The sequence below is a fragment of the Phoxinus phoxinus genome (assembly GCF_949152265.1).
Source record: "Phoxinus phoxinus genome assembly, chromosome: 19".
NCBI lineage: Eukaryota > Metazoa > Chordata > Actinopteri > Cypriniformes > Leuciscidae > Phoxinus > Phoxinus phoxinus.
Window position 1 is genome coordinate 11,679,814 of NC_136894.1, and position 21,457 is coordinate 11,701,270.

At 36.6% G+C, this 21,457-nt stretch overlaps 1 protein-coding gene across 2 annotated transcripts in view; it reads left to right on the top strand.

Annotated features, from left to right (window-relative positions):
- Positions 1 to 21,457, top strand: part of adcy2b (adenylate cyclase 2b (brain)) — a gene marked incomplete at its 3' end in the record, with an annotated part of 106,635 nt that overhangs the window by 3,821 nt on the left and 81,357 nt on the right. Inside the window, exon 1 of one of the 2 annotated variants that reach the window (XM_079591775.1) lies at positions 7,061 to 7,610. The exons of the other annotated variant lie outside the window; for it this stretch is intronic. Coding sequence (XP_079447901.1) covers positions 7,254 to 7,610 — 357 coding nt within the window. The 5' untranslated portion in view covers positions 7,061 to 7,253. Of the gene's footprint in view, positions 1 to 7,060; positions 7,611 to 21,457 lie in introns of those variants that run through there. 2 annotated transcript variants of the gene reach the window in all.

The following is a 21,457-nucleotide window of genomic DNA, read 5'->3' on the forward strand; positions in this document are numbered from 1 at the left end:
TCAAAGATTTATTGGAAAGCTCTTATCTATCAGTGCAGGTGCACTAAGATAAGTCTTTTCAAGTCTAGACTTATCTCAAGTCTAGATTGCTGTGACGTTTAATTGTGACATATTTTTGCTTGCAGGGATAAAACACAAAGCAGCTCCTAATTAACTGATGACACCTCAATTACATTTATTTAGATTTCAACAAAACAACCGTCCAACCAGATATACCATCACTGTTGTTACTCAGTATCACTGACATAAGGGGTGAAAAGAGTCAGGAAAATTGCCTTGAGAGAATCCAATTAATTCTTCCTCGTTACGCCGCCGGTTTGATCGTGACAAGCTAAAGACAAACGAGTTTCTCGAAGGAGATTTTGGGAAATTGCTGCTTTTGCTCCCTAATTAGAAATACTTTCTAGCTTGTTACAGGGATATTATAGTTTACTAAAACTATAAAACATAAAAATAAATGTTAACTGAAATAAAATAAAATATAAAAAACTTTATGTACTGAAATAACTAAAACTATAGAAATTATAATAGTACCTCAGTGGTATTAAAATTACACTGGCATGTTACCGTTGGAGGACCATATTTTAACTTCAGCTTAATATGCATACTGCTATAATATTTTATTATTGAAGAGATGGTTGTCCTTGTGGTCTTCGTATTGTTTATTATATTATATTATATTATATTGCAATTTATTGTACTGCCTGTTTTGTAAGAATTTTGTGTTGTGTTGACAAAGCAACTGTTTCCATTTCTGAACATGCTAAAGAATAACCATTAATATTTTAATTTTTTGTTTGATATTTGTATAAAATATTTTTTGTGTTTAGTTTAAACAAAAAAAAATTCTTACAACGAAACTGTTGTTAATAACTACATGCTGTCATATAAACAACCACTCAGTAAACTGCTTGAAGTCTTACAAGCCTAAACATCATGGTAACGGTTCCCACTTAATTTCAAATCAAACAACCGAAATTGACTCATGATTCACTGGGGAAGTCGGTTGAGAACTCAGTAAAGTTTCCCTGGAGTCTGATTCAAGTTTCTAATTAATTCTAATTAGCCTAAGCAGGTTTGTGAATCTTTGCAAATGATTCATTAAAATGAACCAGCCCATAAGAGTGATTTTTTGTGTGAATCGGACATTGTGGCTCATGCTGTGTCTCATGCAGGAAACACTGGCACTTGTGAGTTGGTGTTTGATAAAACCACATAAACTTTGCCAAATCTTGCCAATGGAAGCTAGTTTTGAAATGATTTTTGCACATTTTTATTGAACATTCGTGACCATTTTAGTCACAGCCTGGAACCTTGTTATATTACATATTTAATTGAAAACAACATTGTTTTCCTCCCACTTTCTTTTAACGTGTTGTTCATTTCTAAACATAAACACAAACGCATGACCCATGTTAAAATTGCATCAAATTATCCAATTGCAAGAAACATGTTACATCAAAACATGATGTGAAATCAGGAGGAAACATCAACTGAAGCAAACTTAATGGTGTTAGGGGTTAGTGAGCGACCCAGAGAATGCAATTTGCTTCTATTAGCTAAATTCTGAAGCAGATGTGTTCGTCCGTGCATATAGGCCTATTTTAAAGGAAGGTACAAAAGTTAGAGGTTGGTCAGATTTTAAATTAGTGCATCAGTGCATGTAGAGTTGTAATGGGCATTACTAGTGTACAAACCCATGAGAAACAACCCGTGATGTTACTGACTTAAGAGAGCCTTACTATGCAATATGTGCTTACAACAGAATATGCACATATATTATTAGAAGGCTAATATATTATCACACGCACACTGAGAGTCGTTTCTTTATTCCCTGCTCCCATTCTGTCTTCTCCACCCAGCAGATGTTATGCATCACTTCACAGTTACAGGAAGAAAATAAATAAACACTGGGTTCAAATTACCCAAGGTGTGTATAACAAACAAAAAAATGTATCCCGACAAAATGGTCCGCAATTAAAATTCCAGCTACCCGCCTCATTAACTCTATTCTGAATTCTCCCTCCTCATGTTGTCTTGTTGGCCTGTTTAAGATCTATTTTTAGCTCTTTGTTGAGAACTTTGGAGACACCTACCTCTTTTACTTTCCTAAATGTCCTAAACTCACCAATCAAATGGTCAGATTGTTTCCAGCCCTTTTCAGCTTCTACAATGGTCAGTTTAACAATGGCATGAACTTTTTAGCTATGGAATTGGCCTCTTGACCTGTAATTGACATTTGTATGGACCCTGAAAGATTGTGTGACTTCATTGACCTTTTAGCTTTCATGTGGGCTTTCGGTCCATATCGAGAGGATGCATCGTGCAGTGACTAGTAATGACCAGTAATGATTTGGGGGAATGTGAGATTACAGGCAAATTCTAGTTTGAGCATCTTTAGATTCCTGCAGTCTGTCCTTGCAGATAAGAGGCTCTTCAGGCAGATTATTACTGAGATGGAAGACTCGAGCAGGGAATGAAGTATTAAAGAACATGAGAAGTTAGACTTTCAAACCCACCAGAGATGGTGCTGTGACTCCCTGAATGATTTAAGATGCTGCTTTCATGAAATAGTTCACTCAAAATTGTCATCATTCTCACCTTCATGTCCTTCCAAACCTGTACAGTATGTTGATATTTTTGTATGTTGAAACACAGAAGGAAACATTTTGAAGAATATGTATGCAGCTCTTTACAATTACAGTTGTAATACTATGTATTATTATATAAAAAAAGAGTGCCATAAAAGTAGTCCATATTACTTAAAGAAAAAGTTAAATTCCAAGTCTTCTGAAAAATAGAATTGAGTGAGGTGGAAAAAAATGGAATAAGTCATAATTCACTGATAATCTTCCACGCCAGGAAGCTGTTTAATCAAAAGCAGCTGTGACCGGTGTCAGTGAATTGAACTCGTGAAACAGATCAGTGAATAAATTGTCCCTTTGAGCCGTTTTTTTAAATGAACCACTTATTCTAGTTTACACATCATACTAACCAATTGGTTCATGAATTAGACTGCCTTCATTCTTCTCACTGGCTCAAATGTACAGTATTGTAATGTATTTGTAAGTTGTATGGATATGATTCTTGAGTCTGTCTTTGTATGGACAAAATAAATTAAACATTTCACAGAAGAAAGAAAGTCAGCCAGTTTTGGAACAAAACGATGATAGATTTTTTTCTTTTACTTCTTTTGTGTAACAGTGCAAGTGCCGTTTTCTTTCCTGTGTTGTTAATGTATTTCCTGTTAAAAAAGGAAGTTTTGGGGAGCTATTTTTTGTAACGTAGCTGATAGTTTTTAGTTGCGTCACATGAGCTATGATTTGCTGATCTGTTGCGGTAGCATTCTCATTTTAGACTGCATCTAGTTGAATTGAAATCGGTGTAGTGCTGGGTGATGTCATCAGTATTTTTGGTCTATACATTTTAAATGCAAACTTAGCTAAAAGTATATTTTCTCTCAATGTTTAGAGGTACGCTATCATATAGAACATTTAAAGCTTACATACACTGCCATTCAAAAGTTTGGGGTCAGTAAGATTTTTTTTTAAAGAAAGAAAGAAATACTTTTATTCATCAATGCATTAAACTAATCAAAAGTGGCAGTAAAAACATTAATAATGCTCAATTAATCAAAGAATCCTGAAAAACATTTTACACAGTTTCGGCAAAAATATGAATCAGAACAGCTGTTAGCACTGATAATAATACATGTTATTTAAAATTGTAATAATATTTGACAATATTACTTTTTACTGGCTACCTCTTGCAGCACAAGATACTTCTTTCAAAATTTACCAACCAACCCCAAACAGTAGTGTACATTTATTAAAAGACACAAAATTCACATTTAGATTTTTATGGGATCTTTGCGTTTCAGGTGTTCTACCAAAAGATAGTCGGGATATAGACCTGTCAATACTCAGAGGGACAACAACTTGACTTATAAGCTCTCCAATTGAAGTCTATTGATGATAATGCCACACAACATGGCAACAACGGGCTTCCAGCAATGGAGAGATGTCACCTCTATTACTGGAGCCTAGGGATTACTGATGATGCCTCAAGCACTTGAATGAGATGAGGTTCGCAGCGCCAAAAGAAGGTCATGCTTCAGGCTGCACTGGTTGGCTTTGTTCATTAAATTCAGCGAGTGTATATATGCTTGCATTTATGTGGCTGTGGAGCTCTTCAGATGTGCACATCTAATGAGATCATCATCCCATTTCACTGGACAGACTCAGTGGAGTCAAAATTCACCAGAGTGCCACAGTCTCATACAGCCATTAGGCCAGGATCGCTTTAATGGGGGCTGTCTAACGATGGTCTCTTGTGCTCATTTTGAACTGTGCAGTGCTTGGCATGTGATTCATATGAACAAAAAGCCTCAGATTTGGACTCCATATGGGTTCCAAGGTGCTGAAGCAGGCTTTTTAAAAAAGTGTAACTTATCAACCACAGATTGTAACATCCATTCCATCTCAGTGCTTCGGGTCCTTAGTGCATAGCAATTTGGCTGACAACAACAAGCAGATGTTTTGGAGAACAATGCAAGCAAATAAAACTGTTCATTGTTTTACTAGCGCAAGGATGAGGATGTAAGAAGACACCATTCAAAATGTTTTTTATTTATTCGTTTTTAACGCATAAAAAAAAACAAAAAACTTTTATTCAGCAAAGATATACCAAAAGTGTCAGTAAAGACATTTATAATGTTACAAAAGTAGGCTATATAAAAGTTAAAAAAAAAAAATCATATAAATGCGTTTAAACTTTCTATCCATTGGAGAATCTTAAAAAAAAATGTCTCCATAAAAATGTTAAACAGCGGTTTTCAACATTGATATTAATAAATGTTTCTTGGGCGGCAAATATTTGAATGGATCATGTGACATTGAAGACGGTGAAAATGCGGAAAATGTAGCTTTGCCATCACAGGAATACATTACATTTTAAAATATATTCAAATAGAAAGCAGTTATTTTTTAATTGTAATAATATTTCACATTATTCACTTCTTTCAAAAACACACCAAAGAAAAAGACAAAACAGTAGAGTGTATCCAGAAAATCCTCCTGAAGCAAGGAACAAGGCCTCAAATTTTGCATTAGTTTCCTGGTTATTTTCAATTATCTTTAGCCGCTACAGCACATCACTCTAGATTTACATTGCTATATGGATGACATTAATCTTTTCTCTCGAACACGGTAGATAATGATGATAATGTTTTTATTTTTTTATTAACATTAATGACACAGACAACAGCAGGGATATTAGGCTGCTGTGACTGTCACTTTAAGACCGAATGCCCGGACCGAATTACTGACACACATCCAGTTTCTTTCTCAACTGGACACTTATGACAGAACCGAGAGAATACTTGGGTATAAATGGGTATTTTTACATAATTTTGTGTATGTGTAAGTAAACACAAAAGAGGAATCAATTCGGTGTTCGAGCACTGTCTGAAACTCTCTCCCTCTCTCCAAACTGTGGGCCTGGTCCGTATGGATCAATGATCAACTATGATCCGTTGCACCCCTAATAATTGATGAACACACTTATCATCATGATTGCGATCTTACCAGAGATGGAGAAAAAAATCCTACTCCAGTAAGTAAACGTGTCCCTGTCCCCAAAATGTTGGTTCTCAAAAGTGCTTCCCTCCACGTTTTCTGGTGCGCATCGTTTATTTTTACCACGCCTGCTCATGTGCACCCCTGCTTATACCCCCCCGCCCCCCCTTTATTTTTGGGGGGCAATGAGTGTATGGAATATAGTCATGTATTCATATTCACTTCAGCTTTCTCCAGTTTAATGCTTTTTCATTGATCGACATGATTTTGCCCACAAGTGCACTCTCACCTCAAGTGTCTCTTGTAACAGTGTTGGTGGGCGGCTATAATGACTTGCTTGTTTTAGTGAAGAGGTGACGTTTCATTCATGTTCATGTTATTTGAACGCTCTTTCTTTAGCAAGTGTGGCATCGACTTAAAGATGGCATTAATAACTGGGTGGTTCTCTTTTCACAGAGGTGCGGCTGCTGACTCAACTGAAGCAGACAATTTATTGTCTAATTACCTCTCAAGAGTGTAATCACAGTCACCTCCTGCAGCTTCAAAAGACCTCCTGGAATACAGCACGATTGCTTAGTACTAAAAGAGTGTCTTTTAAGAGACTTGCAGGTAAAAGAGAAACAGCTGGTGACAGTGATTTTAACCACCACGATGTGTTCCTGGATCTTTTGTTGGTCCCAGAACAAAAGTAATGTCAAGTCCTAACCCTAGCTCTTATCCCTAGCCATTAGCCACTCCTAAAATCAGAAGGAGATGATAGGCTGTGTGGCAGGGTGAGCAAAAACAGCTTAATTGTAAAGCTAAACCTTGATAGGAATTTTATTCCAGAACCAACAAGGATCTTGGATCCTGTCCTTCTTGGTGACAGTAGCTATAAGGAAGCTTTTTATTGTGTTTCCTCTTTTTTCTTCTCAAGCAGTCTGTTCAGTTGTCTTTGGTTTTTCATTCATTAATGTTTTTATTGTTCTTATTGTAAGTCTCTCCCCATAGGAAATTAAAGAGAGATCTCTTTAATACCTCCATTGTTTCTCCTAGACTGCAATGAGATTACATAGAGTGTAAATGAAGACTGTGGCTTTAGGCTGCTGCTTCTAAGATTTTACTTCTGCGAAAAAGTAATTGATCTTTCAATGTCTCGAACTGTGCTCGGATTTGCCAAGATTCTCAAAAGTGTGAAATCAGACAAGAAGTCAGAGATATCAGTATGAAGTAAACATTTTTCTTAATATTTTTCCAAGACCAAGTATCTGAGCTATGCTAACCACTTAATAAATAACATAAAATCAGAAAACACATTTTCCTCTGGGTGTCTAATCAGTCAACACCATTAAACTCATATCACTGAACCTGCCACACGCTGCATTGGAGACATTACTGCGCCTGCTGGATCTCTGTCAAGCACACCACTCCCTTTCCTCTCTCCTCCCTTTTCCTCTTCGCTTCCCTCCACATTCTTTTGAAGACTTTCTCTTCCTCTCTCCAACACACACTCCACAAAGTCACTTCTGAGAGCTCGTGCTCTGCCTCGCTGTCAAACAAACACTAGTGTTCTACAGTGCTCTCTCTCTCTCTCTCTCTCTATCTCTCCGTATCTTTCTCTCTCCTCCTCCTCTCACACGCTCTCTCGTGCGTGCCTCAGTCGCTCTCCGCTGCTCAGTTCATCATGTTGGCTGGAGAATGCTGCGTGCGGCAGCGCTCTCTCTCCTGCCCTGGCGCGGGACACATCTGTCCCACCCGCCGCCGCTGAGCACTCTTACAGAAGAGGACGAGCCAGAACGGCAGCAGGAGGAAGAGGACGAAGACGAAGTCTCGGGGGTGAGCGCAGGGGTCCAGCCGGACCACATGTTCCAACAGACAGTTTACCTGCTGGACGGTCCGGAGGACATGGTGTCATCCGGGGGGCTGAAGTCTCCAGACTGGGTGTACGAGTCCTACTACCGTATGAGCCAGCAGCATCCGCTCATCGTGTTCCTGTTGCTCATCGTCATGGGAGCGTGTCTGGCTCTGCTCGCCGTGTTTTTTGCCTCTGGACTGGTAAGACTCTGTTCTTTATCCACCTACTACTCTTTTTGTATTTTTATGTCTTGAATTGGACCATAATGCTCCTTGTATCTTAAATCAATGGTTCTCAACTGGTTTCACTTCAGGACTTTCATTGGACATCATGTTGTGACCCAACAATTGAATCCAAAACCTGAATTTTTGTGCTGCCAAAATGCTTTTCTTTAACCTCACGTAGTTCCGTTCATGGTTTACACTTACAGGATGAGGGTATGCCGTGCAACCCGTCCATGTTGGCGTCTAATTTGGCTAGCTTACAGATTAATTTGTGCCAAAATAGCATAGAGTTTGTTTGTTTGTCTTATTTTCGACAACAACAAAAACATGGGAAGCATTTTGTCTTCCCTCTTAAAAGTTGATAAGCCAGGTTATTTTGCTTCTTTAACTATACACAATTATGTGGTTATTTGCATTCACCATGAAAAACAAAAAGAGACATTGACAGAAGGAGTTCTGGTCACTCTTTTTCCTTTAATTACAATAAATGTGTACTGAGGCCTTCAAGCTTCAAAAAAGACAAAAGTACCATAAAAGTGTTCCTTGACTTTTGTAGTCATACCATAGCTTTCTGTGAGTAACTGAACAAAATACAAGTCAATATTTGAGAAAATTTGAAAAACAAATTGTTCGTTTGAGTACTTTTTAGTGTATCATTTGATCCAGTTTGAATGATTCGTTCATGAATCGGAAAAACACGGTTCACAAATTAAATGTTCTAACTGCTAACAGATCAGTGGGGAAGATTTTCTGTGTCCCTTGGCTTGCATAAAGGTGTCATATGACTTTAGTTTACTTGGAATATTAGTCCTAAAATACATTTATGTCAGTTTTGAAGCTTGAAAGCTTCAGTTCCCATCCATTGTAATTGCATGGAGGCCAGCACATTTTTCAGAATTCTTCTTAGGCATTCTTCAGTTTGCAATGACCTGAGAGCGAGTAAACAATTACTGAAAGTTCATTTTTAGGTAAACCGTCCCTTTAAGATGTTTTTGTTTTGAGCCTATTTTGAAGGCTATTCATCTTCCTCCCTCGTCCCACAGTTGTGGCTGTGGTAACGCTGCATAAATGGGGTTTTGGTCTATGAGAGAGTGTTTTACTTGCGTGTGGGGAGTGCAGCACTCTCTCTCTGTGTCTGTGTGTGTCTCCTTTTCTCTCTGTGGCAGATTGTGTGAATCTCTTTGCTAAGAGAGCTGTTTCTGTGAGCTGCACTTCTGCAACCCTCATTTTCACCTGCTGTTTCACTCGTTCTCTCTTTCTGACTCTCTTTCTCTCTCACCAGATGCTCAGTTGTCTGTGTTTATGTGTAATGGGTTTGTAGATTATTGCAGTCGGTGCATTTGAACTGCACTGTCAACCCTATAGCGTTGCTTCAAAGTAATAAAGTAATCTCTGTGCATAATTAAATATGGTGAACTTGACCATTTCATTTAACTAGTTAGAAGAAGACTGAACTCTGTTTTGGAATTAAAACTTCTATTGATTTTAAACTATTTGAACATCACTCCTCATCAGAGATGGGAAATATATATTTCAAAATCGACTTGTCAGTTGGTTACCGGACTAGTCAACTAATCGGCTTAAGAAAGCCCTGTGTAATTAGGGTTTTTGGTTTACCTGACCCTAAAAGACGCATTTGTTAGAGAATTACTGTTCCTCAGTTACTGCTCTTTTTGTTATAGGAAAATAACACTTATAATCAGCAAGGATGCAGTAAATTGATCTAAAGTGACAGTAAAAAAATGTATAATGTTACAAAAGATTCTGTTTCAAATGCTGTTCTTCTTAACTTTCCATCCATCAAAGAATCAAGTAAAAAACATATCACTTTTCCACAAAAATACAAAGCAGCACAACTGTTTTCAGCATTTATAATAATAAGAATTGTTTCTTGAGCAGAAAATCTGCATATTAGAATGATTTCTGAAGTATCATGTGACACTGAAGACTGCTGGAAATTCAGCTTTAACATCACAGGAATAAATTACATTTTAAAATATATTAAAATAGAAAGTACTCTAAATTGTAATATTTCACAATTTTGTTCAAATAACTGCAGCCTTGGTGAGCATAAAAGACTTTAAAAAATCTTACCAACCCCAACATTTTGTTAGGGTGTGAAAGTGTTAAAAATGGACATAGTGCAATGGAATGGGATACAGGGGTCAGAATGCATTTTAACATTTTTTAACTTGATATAGTGTCTTAGAAATGTTGGTATACATCTATAGTGTTGGTAGTGTTGAACATTAGCAATAGTTTTATATTTGGTTGCATTTTATTTTGTGATTTCAGGTTAGAGAAATGAAGCACAAAACGAAGAGAGTGAACCACACTGTTTCATGATCACATAAAACATAATCACCTATTATTAAGGGGATTGATAGCACAGTACATCCTAGATTTTTTTGGAGGGCTGAAATCAAAAGCATAAACTAAAGCCCAGCAAATTGTCAGCATGCTAATTAAAGCATGGACACAAAAACAGAACAAATCTCAGTTGATCGACCTTGACTTAGTCAGCCACTGGACGGCAGGTCAACTGTCCTGACCATCCCATTCTTTCAGACGGTCACATTAACTGCTCAATGCTCAGGGAGCACATCCTTCATTTACGCAGAGCCTGTGTGTGTCTGTGTGTCACACTCTCCTGTGGTTTAACTGCGGGTATGTTGTTTTGAAGCGCTGAGGCTCTTATCTTGGAAACAGCAGTCTGTTTTTACACAATGGGGCCGGAAAATGTCACGAAACACAAACTTTGCTTTATCCTTGTTTCTCCGTCCGTCGTGCCTTTTTGTTGCCGTTTTGGGCAGGAAGTTCTGCCTTCTCTCTGAATGCTTATCTTGTTTTTTCACAGCAAAATCTGTCTAAAGATTGTGTTGCTGCTGCACTGTCCTGAGAGATTAAAGATTGATGGAGTTGTGGTGGAGTTGTGCGATAACGACTGAAAACAAGAACAAAAGTTCACTCGATTAGAAAGACACATTAATCAGGTGCAAGCGACGAAGCGCTGGTTAATGAATGTAACCTTCTTTTTTTAAAAAAAAAAACATTTATATTTTTCTTATGGCCATTTCACACATTTTCAATATCTTCTTGAGATGTCGATACATTTTCTTAACACAACTTTAGTTATATGGAATGAGCTCTTGAGTTCAGATATCCTAACAAAATATTATTTCTGTAAAAGTATAAGTAATTCTTTTCAGTTATACAGTACTTGCACAAACATGGCAGTTCGGTACGTAGGCTATCTCTGTATTGAAGTCACGGTTTGGTACGGGTTAGGTTCAGCAGAGGGAAGACAACTAAACACAAATTGCCTTTTTTTTTTTTTTTTTTACTTTTTTTTTTTTTTTTTTTTTTTTTTACAAATGTGTATATGTGGTTAAATAAATTCTATTATAATTAATATTTTCTAAAGGATAAAAAAAACTTAGCTAATGCTGTAAACTATATGTGGATCCCTCAATTAGGCTACACATATAATACTAAACGTTACAATTAACGCCAGAGCCCAAATTAATGAAATTCAGTTGCTATTTATTTTTAGATATGAAGACTTCAGATGCAAAAGCCTCTAAGTGACATCTGAAATTTTCTTCTAGAATGATAATTGTTATCAAGCTTGTATGTTTATGTTCAGTAATTTCACTTTCATGACAGTGAACATTACCTATGAATTGTCATTGTAGTGAAATTACTGAACTTAAATATATGAGCTTGATAAAAATGCTAATTTTAGAAGAATATTTCAGATGACACTTAGAGGCTTTTGCATCTGAAGTCTTCATATATTAATCAACACTCAAATAAATAAATAAATATGTACTGTAAATTGCACACAAGGCAGGTTTTGCATTAACTTATAAATCTAATTATTTAAAACATTTAGAAATATACACTGTGGCTGAAACAAATTTAATTAAACATACATTAAATAATCAAGACATTACTAACAGGTAATGTAAAGTAAAAATAAAAATGTATGTAAAAAATTAATTAAAAAAATTAAAAGTAAAAATCAGAGGTGGACAGTAACAAAGTACATTTACTTGAGTACACTTAAGTACACTTTTTGAGTAGCTATCTGTACTTTACTTGAATGTTTTTTTTTTTCTGGAAACTTTTTACTTTAACTTCACTATAAAGACAAATATCGTACATTTTACTCCACTACATTTCTGTCAAGGTATTTTTAGAAAGTAGACATTTCTGTCTTCAGTAGAAAGTAGTAACGTCAGTTAGGGGGGTTGGATTTTGGTTGAAAATGAAAGTTGGGTTGACGTCAGAACCCGATGTCAGATTGACGTCAACATCCAACGTCGGACAGACTTTGGATTTTGGTTGGAAATGAAAGTCAGATTTATGTCAGAACGTCGGATGGACGTCAGAAACACACTAGCTTTGATAACAGTAAGGCTGACATATTCATACTAAAAACAAAAAAATGTTTAAATAGAGCACTATTTGAGGGAACAGACATTTGGGTGTCCGAAACCATTCTGGACGTTATTGAGTGCACTTATTCAATCTCACATTCAATCCCACTGGAACTGTGTTCTAGAAATAAACTTGATATTGATATGAGGGTAGGTAGGCAGGCATATATTCAGAGGCATGAGGTACTGTAAGTACTACATACAACAATGCAACAATAATAAAACAATGCATTGACATTTACTTTTGACTTTTAAAAAAATGTACTTTTACTTAAGTAGAAATCCGTCTTTACAACTTTTACTTGTAACAGAGTAAAATTTGACCATATCTGTACTTTCAGTCAAGTAGTTGTGTACTTTGTCCACCTCTGGTAAAAATAATGAATATGCTAATATAGTGTGTATACAAGTTAATTTCTCTAGCGAACTAGCCTAACCTGCTGTCGACACTAAATGCCTGAGGTAAATGTAATACTACGTGAGATCTTATTCTCAAACTGTTTTATTGATGTCTTTTTTCGCAGTTGAAACGAGAGATGTAAACATATCGATCGATCGTCTCTTTTTCTTCTTCTGCGCTTTTTACTGATTGGACAAGTAAGAACAGCTGCATGCCTTGATCAAACAGGATCAGGTTATTTTATGTTTAAAACAAACACAAATAAAAATCGATTCGTGGCCTTTGAGAATAGTTTTTGAATAGCTTTTGAAATATTAGATATTAGTTCATATTATTTTTCTATTAGTTTTGTATAGAAAAATAAAAAAAATTGCCCAGCCCTAGCATGCACCAAACCATGTCCGTACCGTATGGTTCGGGACGAATACATGTACCTTTACACCCCATTATATATATATTTATATATAGGCTATATATATATAGCTATACAAATATTCATTTTGTGTGGAGGACTGTGTTCGTCAGCCACCACCGAAGACCATTTTTGAGCCAGGAAAAACCCTGATTGTATTTTCTTATTTTCACTTGTTGGCAGACTTAAATGCAGGCTTCGAGGATCTCCTAGTTCTTGCTAAAAAATTGTCAGACATGAACAATTCAGTGAATTGTTAACTAGAGTTTCACTCTGACGGATCATTGAAACAGCTGACTCGATGAGTTGTTGACTTGAGAACAGCTGCAAGTCCAGTTCACAAATTAATCATTCAGTGTGATTTGCAATACTATTTAGCTAGTTTATTGAATAAAATCAGCGTGTTAACAAAATTACATCAATATCGCGTCTTAGAGAGGGTGTCGAGTTTGAAATAACAAGAAAAGATCTGAAATGTTGTGGAGTAAAGAGTACAATATCATGCTTTGGAATGTAGTGAAGTAAAAGTTTCCCAAAATAAAAATACTCTGATAAAGTACAGATACTTGAAACGTGTACTGAAGTATACTAATGAAGTAAAAATATACTTTTTTAAACATTTGATGTTCTCATGGATGAGTGTATGGTGATGGCAGTTTTTGAACAGATTTTAGATGTATTTTTATCCATTTATTTGCTTAGATTTATTTAGATTTATACATATCACAACATAATCCCGCACTTCTAGAATTGTGCTTTTGACCTTGGAACTGAACATTAGTTTTATCTGGTTGGTTACTTTAGATGAAAAACATCTGATTGGCAAATTGGTTACTTGAACGAATAATAATCATTTCCATTAGGCTATGCTGTATGCCTCACACTTGATACCATCTTTATAAATAATGGTGAGACAAAATGGACACCTTTTCCCTCACATCCTGATGATAAGACAGTTACTATCAAGATTTAATTTCTAATGGCTTCCCATTCTAACCTCTTCAAATTACACTGAGAGCCAAATCTTGGAACAGACTATTTGAACAAGAGCCACAGACCCACATCGTCTAGATGCCTCAATGACAACAGCAAACACTAACAATCCCATGCACACATTCCTGATCAACAGTCCATTTTCCATTTTGTCGATCCGTTAAGAAAATCTTTCTACTCGGTTACAGTTCAAAATCATTTATGCAAGGTGTTACTGTGAATTTGGATGGAGGTTTTGAATGAGATCAGGGTGGGGCAACATTGACCCAGCTGAACACATTATAAAGCTGATGCCAACACAGCAGAAATTATAATGTGGAGTGGGATGAAGCAAACAGGTTGATCAATTAGATGAGTTATGGAGATGACAGCGTCACACTCAGACGATCTTACCAGCTCATGCGATCATTAATATTCGCTAATAGTGCCCATATCGAATTCCGTCACTGACAGTCTGCCTGGCTTATTTGATTAGAAATGTAGTGTAAGATGAGCACACTGTTTGTACTAGCACTATGGTTTTATGCACGCTTTTTTACAATCCAAATAGATTTGAAAGAGATGCAATATATCACCGTCACCCTGTGTATTGGAAATCTGAAGGGCCTGATTATGAGGTTATTATGTGACATTTTTTAGGATAGCGAACAGGAATCTTAATTGATGCCACAAACTATTAGGACACGTAAGTCACACTTAAAGGGCCCTATTTTAACGATCCAAGTGCATGGTCTAAAGCACAGGGCACAAGTGCACTTAGGGCGTGTCCGAATCTACTTTTGCTAGTTTAACGACGGGAAAAATGGTCGGTGTGCGCGGCGCATGGTCTAAAAGCGTTGTCCCTATTCTCTTAATGAGTAATGGGTGTGTTTTGGGTGTAACGTGAAATAAACCAACCAGAGTCTCTCTCTGCCATTCCCTTTAAAAGCCTGTTGCACTCACGCCATGGCGGATTGTTATTTACATGACGGAATTTGCAAGCGGAAAGACTGAACGCATCTCTAGAGCGCAAGCGGATCTGCTCGTGCTCGAGGTTAATGCGCGCGAGCAGACCATCTACAGGACAAGCCGGATTCCACCATATCTTTATGTACACAATATGAATATTTTACATTGTAATCCTTTTATCTTTAATATTTGGCATGTTTGTGTGCTGCTGTGCGTCCCTGTGTGTTTAATAAGCAGAGTGTATGCGCGTTGTGGACCGGCTATAGGCGCACATTACTAATGCGCTCTTTAATTCCCCAAAAAAGTATATTTCAGTTGCCTCAAAATAGCAACGTGCCAACAATGTGCCTGAACACACCTTGTTTTTAAATGTGCATTTGCCATTTAAACAACGTGGCGCAGGACGTGAAAACACACTTGCGTCGTGCTTGGCGCTGCATTGTGCCTCATTGCGCCGGGTGTATGATAGGGCCCAACATGTTTGAATGTCATTGCATTAGAAACATCATTTGCCAAGTGGCATCTGCAAACAAATGACGCTTTTCGTAGACATTTTTGCCATTGCTTATAGGTCCTACGGTTATTTTAAATTATGTGCTGCTTCGACTAAGACAACCAGAACGTATTGAGTTCATGTTGGGCTTTCATACCATTTTCAAGAAAAGTTTTAATTGAATGCTTTAAGTAAAATAACGCTTTCCTTACACCTTGAATATGTGACAGTACACATTTGAATTATTGTTTTCAAAAAAATATTTGTATATATATTTCAAAGGTAATGTTTATTTACAAATATCATCAATTAATAATTCTTACAATTTTGTACCACATGGCCATCCACATTTTACTAAAGTAACCTTGCCTTAAGGTCAAGTTATCTGATTAGATAATATTTTAAGTGTTCAGCAGAAGCAAGAAATGAATACAGGAACAACATAAGGGCGAGTAAATGATGACAGAATTTTCTACCAGAACTACCCCTTTAACTGTACTTACAGACAGAAAAGTATTTGGCCTATACTTGTACTCAATTTTACATTTACATATAATTTAGCACATAAGTCTGTGAGTTTAGGTGTAGGGCTGCAGAGCCAGTGGTAGTTCTGTAGGCAAATGTGCCTTGAATTTAATGGGAGTAGCAATTGGCAACCAGTGCAAGTTTATGAGGAGAGGTGTGACGTGTGCTCTCTTCAGCTCGATAAAGACCACTCTTGCTGCCGCATCCTGGATCAGTTGCAGAGGTTTGACAGTGCATGCTGTAAGGCCTGCCAAGAGAGAATTACAATAGTCCAGTCTGGATAGGACAAGAGCTTAGACAAGAAGTTGTGTAGCATGCACCGATAGGAAGGCCCTGATCTTATCACGCAAACACCAGCACACACACCAGAGGCTAAGGCAATTAAACATTATAAGGAACACGTTTATTACATTTATTATTTCACATTTAGAACAGAAATGGAATGATGTCTAAATAAAGTGCTGGCAAAACAAAATATAGGCTAGGCTATGGTTAACATCCCAACCTTCATATTTTTTGCTAGACAGACTTACCTCAGGAAAAAAACGAGCACACTTTAAAAATAGTAAAATTTTCATTAGGCAGTAATTTGGCATGGACCAATCACTGAATATATTTCCTTATTCAAGAATATTCTCAGATACATTCGCATGTTCCCAACATGTCTTAATTACAAAAAAAATTATATTCCATATGTTTACATAATATAATGTTATTTTATTATTTTAATTTAATCCTTGTTGATTATATGAAAAGTGAAAAGCATATAAAATGTGTCAGAGATGATTTGATTTGACGAGTTGATACATACCTCTCTCGTCTCAGTGCGTGCACTCAATCACTCTGGCGCGTGGCGACACTTTGATAGCACTTATGAATGAACTGGGCTAAGCTAAGTGCTATCAAAGTGTCGCTGCGCGCCAGAACGATTGAGTGCACGCACTGAGACGAGAGAGGTATGAATCAACTCGTCTTAGTTAAGGGAATAACATAGTTTAATATGAAAAAACGGTGGAGTGTTCCTTTAAGATTTGTTTTGTAGAAAGCCTTTCTTTAAATTGAATTTCGTTTTGTATAAATTGTATCTTAATTTTAATCAATGTTTCATCAACCAATTGCCTGGAATTAATAAATAAGAAGCAAATATAGCAGACATATAATCAGGACGTGGAGGCGCCCGTGCAAACTCTTGCATTGCATTTTGTAGGGAAGACTTTACTCTGAAAATATGAAAATACATCTATTTTTTTGTCCCTGTGCGCCGATCGAAATTCTGGGGATACAACATAGCCAATAGGCTATATACTAGGGACTTTAGGCATTAAATATCTTTGCTGCATTGGATCAGTCTCCTTTCTAGAACAGTCAAGAGCTTTCTAGCCTCGTGGCTCGCGTCAGCTGCATCGCCCATAAAACAATCAGCGGATGGCGGGCGGGTGCAGTTTTGAAAACTGGTAAAAAAAACTTTGGTGCGGATCGATGGATGGTGGACGGATGATGAAGTTTTGTTTAGAAAACCTTGAATCCATTGTGGAATACAATGTCATTAGACATAATCCATGTCATTAGAATCAATGAATCCATGTCATTAGACACAACGTGCACACATGTGCAGGCTAATGTTTTTGTTTTTTTGCGGTAATGAACATGAATCAGTACCTTGCTTGATGTAGACGTTTAATTATAATTGTCCTGGAAAGAGGAAGGGGAATGTCAGATGGGAACACATTGTTGGTGGTGTTTGATAAGGCAAGCAATTTTATTGTATTGGAGGGTTAGGATTTAAATAAACCCTAAATTAGGCTAACCCTTGGAGTGTAACTTGAATTACTTATGTTATAGAGATCGTATTAATTGTTGAGGAGAGGTGTGATATTACTTTTATAAGAAATCAGGCTCAAGATCAAATGAATAAAGATTTTGGACAACAAAAAATAACATAGATTATGATTTTTTTTATACTATGGGCACTTTTGGCCCTGGGGACTTAACCTCTCTTAAAATACAATTAATTACATAGACAAAAATTTTCCTCTCCGTAATTTTGTTTGTCTTTGCTTTGCTTTGTTTAAAAAAAATGACGGTGACGAGCTCAGACCCGCGGTATAGGCGTCACGTGAAAAGCTTTAAAATGTGTTTAATATCACTATTTTTAGGGATGGTATAATCTTTGAATAATATTAGTCTTTAAATGCAATATATTTTAAGTGTACCTAAAGTATACTTGCAATATTTCCACTTTAGCACAGTCAAATATACTTAGTATATCTTTGAACTTCAGCACTATTTCTGGATAACTAAAGTACATTAAGTGCAAAATTAGTTGTTCCATTTTAGCAGACTTTAAGTATACCAATTTAGTATACCAAAGGTACAAGTGTAGGGTGTTTATATTAAGTACATAAGTATGTAAATGTATCTGTAGTATATTTAGCATAAAATAGATGTATTTCATATACATTTAATATATTTATTTTTCACTAGGGAATATAGTAGCATACATAGTAGTTTCATACATTTTTAGTGTGGCAGAGTATTCAAATATATTTCAAATATACTTTATCTTTCTTTTGTTTTAAAGCTGAGCATAAATATGGGAACAGAAATGATGAGCACGCTGTAATAGATGCTTGTGTGTCATTGCTTTGGAAGAATAATAGAGTATGAAAAATGCATGACTCCATACTCTTCCAAAAAATACAGGTGCACAGCGGTGGAATTATATACACACATTGCAAAATGTATTACAAGAATCGATAATTTTTTTATTCTGCATTCATTTATTTTATTTTTGCACTGCAATCATGAGAAAATGAAAGTGTACCTCATGTATTGGGAGTTAAAAGACATGAGTATGTGGGTACGATGTAAGTTTGCATTCTGCTGACGGTCAGTGGCATGTTTTGCATTTTTGTCCCATCAGCAAGTCTGCAGGACTGCGAAACCACAGAAAACACACACAAACCATCCCTAACTCACATTAAACTGAAACACTCAGACAAATGGACAGGAAGTGGCTGTGGAAGGGATAGTGCTGTAACAAAGAATGTTCATGTGTGCGTTTCTTTGCCTTTGTGGCCCCATCAAAATGGACTTAAATGGGCTCAAATGCACAATCAGCTGGCTATATGAGCTCTGGCCCTTGATAACGTGAATAAAAGAGACTGATAGGAGCCAAGTCTGATTCATGCTGTGAGGAATGAAAGAGTGATGAGAGTAGAGGGGCTTGTGGGAATGGGCCTAAAATTAGGATTTGAAGACTAGTCATGTTTGCAGTGAATCAGTACCTTGATGTAGACGTTTAATTATAATTGTCCTGGAAAGAGGAAGGGGAATGTCAGATGGGTGCACATTGTTGGTGGTGTTTGATAAGGCAAGCAATTGGATTGTATTGGATTGTATTGGGTTAGGGATTTAAACAAACCCTAAATATTAACCCTTGGAGTGTAACTTGAATTACTTATGTTATAGAGATCGTATTAATTGTTGAGGAGAGGTGTGCTGTTACTTTTATAAGAAATCAGGCTCAAGATCAAATGAATAAAGATTCTGGACAACAACAAATAACATAGATTATGAGTTTTTTATACACTTTTGGCCCTGGGGACTTAACCTCTCTTAAAATACAATTAATTACATAGACGGAAATTGTCCTCTCTGTAATTTTATTTGTCTTTGCTTTGCTTTGTTTAAAAAAGCAAAAAAGCATTTCCACCACATCTCAAGTTATATTCTGTGATGTAAAGAAGACTGTGGATATGACATTTTGATTAATAAATAATTTGTTTATAATAGTTTAACTTCATCAACATGGATATAAGAGTGAAAGTCGAAGAAACATGCTGCAGTTATGATGTGTTTTTAGGTTAGGTCAACTTTATTATCCCCAAGGGGCAATTTGTTTCACAGCTAGCAGTAGACCATACAATCAGCAAGAACAAACACATAACACCACAACACATAAAAAGAAAAGAAGAAAAAAAAGTTTTGTTCATCATGATTGAATGATAGTCTTAACAATTGAACACAACTTTTTTTGAATTATGAAGCCTAAACACAATCGCCAGAAGCAGGCTTAAAAAGCTGAACATGAACAATCCTATAAACAAACAATGCCACGGTCGCATAACTGTAGCTCTTTCAGTCTTTATTTAAAAACATTTTCCCTGAAATTGAGTTCTAGTTTGCAAGAGCATGGTGATGTTGTAGAAGTGGACTAGTGAGTGGACGAGTTTACCTGATCAGAGTGATGGTGTTTAATGTAAATTTAACCTCTGTAGTCCCATTTAACCACTTGTTAGCAACCACCTTTTTCAAGACTAGTAAAAGCTTTAAAAGAAAATCACAAGGGAGACCCCTTGTCATATAACTGATGTATTTTATGTCATATACTGTAATAAAATGTGAAATATCTTCCTTATTTATATACAAAAACCCATTCAAAACCCCATTGAATTCAGAACGATGGAATCAGACATACTATAAACTTGTTTCCAGGTTTTGGCCTACAAAAATATGTCATCCCAGCAGCACTCTATTGTCCTGGGCTAGTAACAACCACCCAGAACACCCTAGCTTTGTGATGGTCCTTTTTTCACATTCAAGCATCAATTATATTTTTTCAGTTTCAAAATCAAGTTATAATTAATGTTATGTTATTTAAGTGCATAAACAATTAAAGAAGGCGTGGGCACTTTGTCTGTGTGTCTGTCTGTCTGTCTGTCTGTCTGTCTGTCTGTCTGTCTGTCTGTCTGTCTGTCTGTGGTTAATGGAAACAGAAAGGGTGTGTTCCCCGAGAGTTCATTGAGATTCGATCTGCGTGCCAGAGTTCCCTTGAATTTGTAGTACTCCCTGGGGTGTCTCCTCTAATGGCTGGTGAGTCATACTGTGGTACAGGCATTATATTACAGCGAGTTTGCCAGCTCAATGCTCTCTCATCATTCACAAAACACACACACAGTCATCCGAACCGATGGTGTAACACCATATTACCGACATCTACAGTACCAGTATGAGCCACACACACACACCTCAAATAAATAGGCCTAATTACTAACTGAATTGAATTTGAAAAAAAAAAATAGTAGATTAGTTTTAATGATGGCCAGAGGACCAAGTCAATTCAAACCGAAATAAAACCTCAATGGCATATGTCATTAGACATCTCCAATAAATCTGCATAGATAATCTAGCTATAATGTAGTTATTAAAATTCTCCCCTTTGACTGTATCCTCCTGCCGCAGCTCAGTCTATTTCTGTCTCTGTCTGCAGTTGATGAACAGTCTGTAAGTGTGTTACTTTGAGCTGCACAGAAAACTACTGAATGGTGACGAGAGCTACAGGTAGAAAAAATACTTAATTGTGACATGCAAATATTTCATACAGGTTTTGTTTGCCTCTTTAAAGTCAGCATGAAATTAAATTGACCATATACTTTTACAAAAATGAACATTCTGTCCTAATTTATTCACCCTCATGCCAAAATAACCAACATAGCCTCAGCTATGCCGGGCACATCGTACCAGTATTTTGACAAGGCTCTTAGGGAGCAGCCTACCGAAAAGAGCATTTCCAACTACACCCTTCAGTACTACCATACCGCAGGGGAG